This window comes from Orycteropus afer, unplaced genomic scaffold (assembly GCF_000298275.1).
Source record: "Orycteropus afer afer isolate SDZICR_OR568_19922 unplaced genomic scaffold, OryAfe1.0 scaffold00250, whole genome shotgun sequence".
Taxonomy (NCBI): domain Eukaryota; kingdom Metazoa; phylum Chordata; class Mammalia; order Tubulidentata; family Orycteropodidae; genus Orycteropus; species Orycteropus afer.
Genome location: NW_006921837.1, coordinates 224,939 through 232,675, shown reverse-complemented (window position 1 = coordinate 232,675; position 7,737 = coordinate 224,939). Strand labels below are relative to the sequence as shown.

General features: G+C 48.5%; 1 protein-coding gene across 1 annotated transcript in view; it reads right to left on the bottom strand.

Moving 5' to 3' along the window:
* The window catches only part of TMEM158 (transmembrane protein 158), an 897-nt gene extending 564 nt beyond the window's left edge, over positions 1 to 333 (bottom strand). The window contains exon 1 of the mRNA XM_042782164.1: positions 1 to 333. This exon is cut by the window's left edge and continues 564 nt beyond it. Within this exon, the coding sequence (XP_042638098.1) occupies positions 1 to 333 (333 nt within the window).
* Between the last annotated feature and the right edge of the window lie 7,404 nt (positions 334 to 7,737).

The following is a 7,737-nucleotide window of genomic DNA, read 5'->3' as shown; positions in this document are numbered from 1 at the left end:
GAAGAAGGCGCGGCCGTGCGCGTTGGTGGAGAAGAGCAGCAGGTCGCACTGGAAGCCCCGCGGGCGACCCCAGCGTACCAGCAGCGAGCTCAGCATCTGCCGCTGCACACTGATGTTGCAAGGCGCCGCCGCCGCCTCCTCCGGGCCTGGGGGATCCGGGGGCCCCGGGGCCGCCGAGGCCAGCAGCCGCGGGGCGGCGGGCTCGCCCGGGGACGACCCGTTAACAGAGGCGTTGGTGGACGCCCCGAAGAGGCCCGGCGCGTCCGCGGCCCCGCCGCAGGCGGGAGGCAGAGGGCAGGCGGCGGCCAGCAGCGCGGCGAGCAGGGGCAGCATGGCCTGCGGCGAGCGCCTACGCGCGCGGTGCCAGCGGCGGCGGTGGCTGCATGGCGTGCGAGCGACGGACCGACGACGAGTGGACGGCAGGCCGGTGGCAGGATCACAGGAGCTGGCGGCCGGGCGGAGTGCGGGTGAGCCGGGCGCCTGCCAGCCCGCGAGGTCGGCGCGGAGGCGGTGGCTCCGGCTTCCGAGACGCGCGGATCCCTCCCCTGCCCGCGCAGAGTCTGGGATTCCCCGTCGCCCCCGGAGCCGGGGCCCTCGGACGGCCCGGCTGCTCTGTAGGGCCGGGAGCTCGCCCGGAGCAGGATTCCCTGTCTCGACTCCGCCTCCCAAGAGCCCCGCCCCGCCCCGCCCCGCCCTCCTCTCGCCTGGGCTCGGGGACTCGGGGGAGGGCGGGGTTCGTTCCACAAGCCGGGGTTGGGAGAAGGGGGACCCGGCGCGAAGCACGGCGGCGTGCGGGGGTGGGACTCCGGGGCAGGCTTGTGGGCCGGGCCCGGGCGGAGCTGGAAATCGCCGGGCAGGGCAAGCGATGAAACGTCTGGGTGCTAGAGAGCCTGCGGGACGCATCCTGGTCACCGGAGTCCGGATCCAAGCGAAGAAGGCTCCCTGGGCGAATTACGTCTTCCGAGGCAGGCTCGCAGGGTGTGAGTGCCCGGAGACTATCTCTTTTGTCACGTCTGAGGGGACACTGCGATGTCTAGTCTTAGCGCTCACCTGACCCCCTCTCTACCCTCGTTTTACAGAAGGGGAAAATGAGGACGAGAGAGGGAAAAGCCTTCCCAAGGCCACCCCAGGAGCCAGAACCAAATCTCTGAGCCACAAGCTCTTTTTGCCTTTCTCTAATGTCTTTTAAAATCTCAAATCTGGAGAGTTTGGCTGGCGTTTAATGTGTCTCCCGTACAACGACCCATTTGGTATTCTCCTCACAGCAAGCAAACACTGAGGAAAATTCCAAGAACTCAGAGGAGTTTTGGGTGGAGAGTGGCTGATCGGAATGTGAGCCCATAATCCTACAGCTCTGGGGATTTTGACAGAGAATTGCACTCTCAGGAAACCAGTGCTCAGGTGCTGAGCCGGTGCCTGGCAGGTTGAGTGAACATGTATTTATGAAAGATTCGTCTGTTCAATCTGTGTCAAGGGACCATTCCTTTTAGTATATTAAAGTGGGTGGAAGACTGCTCAACAATAACAGACAAGATCAGATTCATACTATAAAACACTTTTGCAGTAATTTGAACTCTGAACTCTTACACTTGAGGAAGAGGCTGCAGCGATGGGCTCAAGCGAGGATGTCATAGGATTGGGCTGTTTCCTTCTGTTGTACCTACGTTTGCAATGAGTCAGAACCTACTGGTCGGGACCTATCAAAACTTGGGAAAAAAATAATCTAGGACCCCTGGGTGGTCTGTAAAGAACAGAATTGAATTGCTAGGCATTGAAGCTGATTACATTTTCAGAAGCTTTTGTCCACAGTTCTGCAGCAAAAAATTGGGTTGAGAAAGTTTTGAAAACAGCCTTAAAATGTAGGTCCCACACCTACCTAGCCTCTTTCCAGCTGTTTGATCCCTGGCAAGTCATTTATGGTGACTTGGTCTTGGTTTCCCCATCTGTGGGGTCAGTGATACTTGTCTCCCAGGATTAATGTGATGATAAATGCATGCATGCCAGTGTCCCTCAGATCATAGCAGGACTCGTGGGGTGGCTGCTGTGATGTAATCACTAGCAGACTAGCCTAAACTGCCTGTTCATAATCGTCCTTGGTTTCTACAAAAAGGGTTAATCTCCCCCTCAGAAGAAATGGACTCCCCTTTTGTTTAGGCCTTCACCACTTTTCTGCCAGGTGGTGCTACCTCAAAGGACAATGTGGATTTTCATGCTTTTATTAAAATTACTTTTCCTTTCTGTTCCTTTTATGACAGGAACAGAGTCTGTCCCTGATGTAGTTTAACAGTTTGTTTAGTCTGAGCCTGTGGCTGGTGAACAGTCCAAGAGCAGGGCTTTTCTGTGCTCCCAAGGGCTGGAGAGGCCCAGTCTTCAACGGGTCCATTTTGAGGTAGTGGGTGGCATTCTCTGAGGTTTCAGCCAGAGGCAAGGGCTTCCCAAGCTCCCTTGGGGCTTGCCTGGCTTCCTCTGTGCTGCAGAGAAGGAAACAGAGGGAGAGAAGAAGACAAAAGATCTGCTTCCAGAGCTGAGTAATTGGCAGAAAGGTTGTACCTCAGTAGCCCTATGTCTCAGCAACCTGGATTCTGCCAACTTTTCCAGCACATGCCAAGACTCAGCTACCTCACCCCCATTGAGGGGGTAATTAATTACACAGTTCCTACATTTTCCAGATAGATTTGCTGTCCTTTCAGACAATTGGAATTTTAGAAGAGAAGATAGCAATTAAGTTATTTTCTGTCTTGTTTATGCTGCCTTACCATCAACAGGAAATGTACCTGATACCAGTTGCCACTGAGTTGATTCTAACTTATGACAACCACGTGTGCAGAGTAGAACTGCTCCATAGGGTTTTCAAGGCTGTGACTTACTGGAAGCAGATCACCAGGCATTTCTTCCAAGGTGCCTCTAGGTGGGTTTGAACTGCCAGTCTTTCCCTAAGTAATTGAACACTTAACTGCTTGCACAATCTAGGGACTCTGTTGATACAAGGTAGGGGCCCAGTATTTTCTGATTGAACAAATTAAATTTGCCTATTTGTTAACAGCTCTGGTTAGTTACCATGTATTACTTTCCACTTACTAGGTGTTTACATACAGTATCTTTTCTCAACAGTCAAATGGATTTCATGCCTATTTTACAATAAGAAATCTGAGGCTCAGAGAGGATAAGTAACTTACCTAAGACCCCACAGAAGTTGGTGGCAAAGCCCGAATGTCACTCCAGGCTCCCTGACTCAAATTTTGTGCTTTTTAAAGAGATCGTGGTGACTCATCTCATGGTGATTGGGTCTCAAAGTCTGTGCATAAATTAAAGGAGTATATGATGCAATTCTACTTTATTTTTGAGAAAATAAACCTTCAATTGCCTTGCTTTTTAAAGACCAATGTATTTAAAGACATACAATATTAGAAGAAGATTGGAAAATAGGATGAGAAATGATCCTAATCCCAGCTATCTTATACTTTACTTTTCCACATCTTCATCATTATTCTCTACTGCATTTTCTGTATTCTCTAAAATGTGCAACTATTGCTTTGGTTTTTGGAGAAAGGATATTATACTAAGCCTACTTACTGCCTTCCACTCACGGCGGCCCTTTGGGTGCAGAGTGGAATCACTCCATGGGGTTTTCAAGGCTGTAAAGCAGATCTCCAGGCCTGTCATCTGAGATGCCTCTGGGTGGGTTTGAACTGACAACCTTTCAGCTAGTAGTTGAGTGTTTAACCGTCTGTGGGGTCACCAGGACTCAACGGTAACCAATAACGAGAGCAGCAGCCATTCACTACCATCCTGCTTCGTGCTCTTTTCCTCAGTCCAGTAAGCTCTACTTACTGCTGAAGAACTCTTCATGAGACGTGACTCCATTGCCCATCACTTCCCTTTTCCCTTGTCCTGTCTGTTCCAGGTACACTGGCTTCCTTGCACACAGAGCAAACTGGAAACTCCAAACTGAAGACCTTTGTCTTTCCTGTTTCCTCTGCTGGGGCCACTCTTCTTTCAGATATCTCTGTATTGCTTCTTTCAGATCTCTATTCAGACACCACTTCCTCAGAGGGGTCCTTCCTGATCACCCTTTCCCACCATCCCCATCCCTCTCTATCCTCACACTGCTTTGTTCTGCTTATTACATTACTTGACATCAGCTGACATACTGTATGTTTTTCTTATTTTACTGTATCTCTCTTTATAAGAATGTCTGCTCTCTGAAAGCAGGGACTTTATCTGTTTTGTTCAATGGAGCAGTACCTGGCACACAGTAGGGGCTCAATAAGCAGTTGACAAATGAATGGGTGAGTTCAATAGGCTGAGTCAACTGAATTGATTGTACAGCAGCTTTAAAGGGACCCAGGGTGGGCGGAGCCACACTAGCGCCATAGCAACAAGACTAATGCATTTCCTACTACCCTGTGGGCCAGGCCCTCTGTCCTGCCCAGGGTTGGCTGAGGAGCCAGGCCCTGTTGGGGAATAACCTGGCCTGGCAGAGTTTGGTGTGGAAGGCTGAACTGGTTTCCTAAACCCCAGTGCCCAGCAGCACTGAGCAGTGTGAGCTGACACTAGCTGGATTGCTATGAAGAATGTTCCTCATGAGCCCTGTGTTTCCTTGTATCAGTTGTAAGGAAGAATAGCAAGGAGACCCCTTCCATTTCCCTACATCTTATGATTTTTGTAAAATAAATGCAACACTTTGATAAATCCCAGTACTTTGTCTATGAAAGCCAGACAGGGAGTTTTTCTACCTGGACTGCATTGTTAGAAAACAGTAATTGAAGACTTCAAAGAAAATAATTAGTAATGAATGCACAGTGATTTCAGTCTCTTCATTTCCTCTGGCCCTTCCTGGGATTAGCTAATGTTTCCTTATACTGCCTAGTGAAGTAATGACTTTTAAAAAATTCTTTGGTTTATTTGAATTCCTTTCAGTCAGTGATCTCAGAGTGCCACAGATACAGTAATTTGTTAGTCTTCTCTTATGTAGGTAATGTTGTTGTTGTTGTTATGTGCCATCGAGTCGGACCCAACTCATAGCGACCCTTCCTTGGGTTTCTGAGGTGGTATCTCTACAGAAGTAGATTGCCCAACCTTCCTTCCAAGGAGTGGCTGGTGGGTTTGAACCACCAGCCTTCTGATTAGCAGTCAAGTGCCTTAGGCACTATGCTACCAGACTCCCATGTAGGTAACACTGGGATATTATTACCCTGCTTTGCAGACTGAGAAGCAAGCAAGAACCGGAAAAGAACCATAAAAATAGGACAAAGAAAAGAAGAGTTAGAAATCCATCGCTCCATGACATCTGAATCACTGGTGGAAGTTATATTTGTGTTGGGTGTGTATATGTGGGGACTGCTGGGTAGAAAATAATTTTCACGCCTGCTCCCCTAAGAGATCCCACTCCCCAGATAGGAAAATGGAGGACTCATCATGGGAGCAGCTAAACAGCTGGATCTCTGCTAGTAGGCACTGGGGTGGAGGTCTGCAAGCCCCAAGTTTTTGGCTAAGAAGGAGTCCCTGGGTGTTACCAGAAGGTTGGTAGTTCAAATTTACTCAGAGATCCCTCAGAAGTAAGGCCTGGTGACATGCTTCCAAGAGGTCACAGCCTTGAAAACCCTATGCAGCAGTTGTACTCTGTGAACGTGGGGTCACCATGAGTCGGAATCCACTTGATAGCAACTAACAGCAGCAGCAACAGATCTGAAAACCCCTTGCCTTTTGCTTCCACACAGCTGAGCGATTCCCCAGACTGTCTCCGTTAAATCTCTCAGGTGTGGCATTTACTCTTCCTGACCACTGTGGTCAGAAGATAGATTTGCCCTGAAGAATTCTGTCAGCAATTAGAGCCCACACAATTCATTGGGCAATTAATCATAGGCTGCCTTGCGGCCAGGCTACTGTTGCCAGCTTACGTAATTACTTAGATTTAATTCTATCTGGTGCATTAATGGAGGCACTTTGGTGGCGTGGTGGTTAAAGCATTTGAGTGCTAACCAAAAGTTTGGCAGTTTGAACCCACCAGCTGCTCCACGGGAGAAAGATGAGATAGTCTGCTTCCATACAGATTTATAACTTTGGAAATCCTATGGGGCAGTTCTACTCTGTCCCAAAGGGTTAGTATGAGTCAGAATAGACTCAGTGGCATTGGGTTTGGTTTGATGCTTTGTTTGCATGTGGAGACTATCTGCATGGTGGATGAGGACTGCCAATTCTGCTACTTGGGTACCTAGAGTCCCAAGCTTCATACTGGATATCTGGTAAGATTTCAGCAAAGACTTTTTGAAGAAATAAGAACCCTCTGCTATTATGAAGAGATGGACAGTATCTAAGAGAGAATGGGGAGGAGGAACATAATGCCCATGGAGTACATGTGTGACAGAACTTGAAGAAAAGAGATACCCTGGCTGAGTGAACACCTCTTCTGGGCCTGGCCTAACGTTGACATCTTCATGCATGGAAAACCATATTACAGATGACATAAAGTGCGGCGAGGAGAGATTAAGTCATTTGTACAAAGTCATATGATGGTGGGACCTTGTCTGACATTCTTAACCTCAGCCCTGATAAATGGCCTTGAGCATCACTGACAACCCTGTGAGTCAGAGGTTACCTGGTCATTTTGCTGCTGAGGAAACAATATGCCTGGGCCACAAGCAGAGGCTGGGTCACCTGCTTCTCTCTTCAGCCTTCCGGCTGCATCTACCCTGCACTCAGTCTCTAATTCATCCATTCTACCAATACTGAAGTACTTGCAGATGATTTTCCAGTCTGATCATGCTTACTGAGGAAGTTTCCTCAGCTGCCCAGACAGACCAGCTTGGCTTCTTCAGCTCCCAGTGCCCTGGGTTCTGGTTTCTTGCTTACCTGTGTGCGTTCTCCATGTGTGGCTTCTTGGGTGGCCAGGGCCTGAGCTCTATCCGTCACTGCACTCCTGGCACCATCAGGATACCCCGTACACAGTGCTCAGTAAGTGCTGGTCAGGAGTCTGGGATTCGACAGACATCCAGTTTAGAGCTCCCACATACCTGGGAGCTTCAGGCATGAAATAGATGGGTTCTAAAATAATGCATTTACAAATTACTTGGAGAGGTTTTGAAGGGAGAAAAAAGGGACCAGGGATATAGATGCAACCACACTGTATATTAGGGACAGCAGAAACAACTGCTGCTACATACTTATTTCTCCTAAAGTTAATGTCTGTGAGAGGAACCTAACTATATCTATTTTTTTTTTTGTAATATGGTAATGTGCATTTCTATACTTTCATGTTACTAAAGTAATTTTCTTTCTGTCAGATAAACCTTAAAGCAAGTGGTATTTTGTGGTTCTTCTATGTACCTTAAGGAGCTCTAGTGGTATAGTGGTTAAAGTATTTGGCTGCTAACCATAATGTCAGTGATTCAAACCCACCATCCCACTTTTTCTCCATGGGAGAAAGATGAAGCAGTCTGCTTCTGTGAAGATTTATAGCCTTGGAAACCCTATGGGATTGCTATGAATCAGAATAGGGAGCTCTGGTAATGTACTGCCTAAAGCACTTGACTGCTAACCAGAAGGCTGGCAGTTCAAACCCACTAGCCACTCCTCGGAAGGAAGGTTGGGAAATTTATTTCCATAGAGATACCGCCTCTGAAACCCAAGGAGGGGTCGCTATGAGTCAGGTCGACTCAACAGCACATAACAATAACAAACAACAACAACATGAATCAGAATCTACTCCGTGGCAGTGGGTTTAGTTTTAGGGTTTTG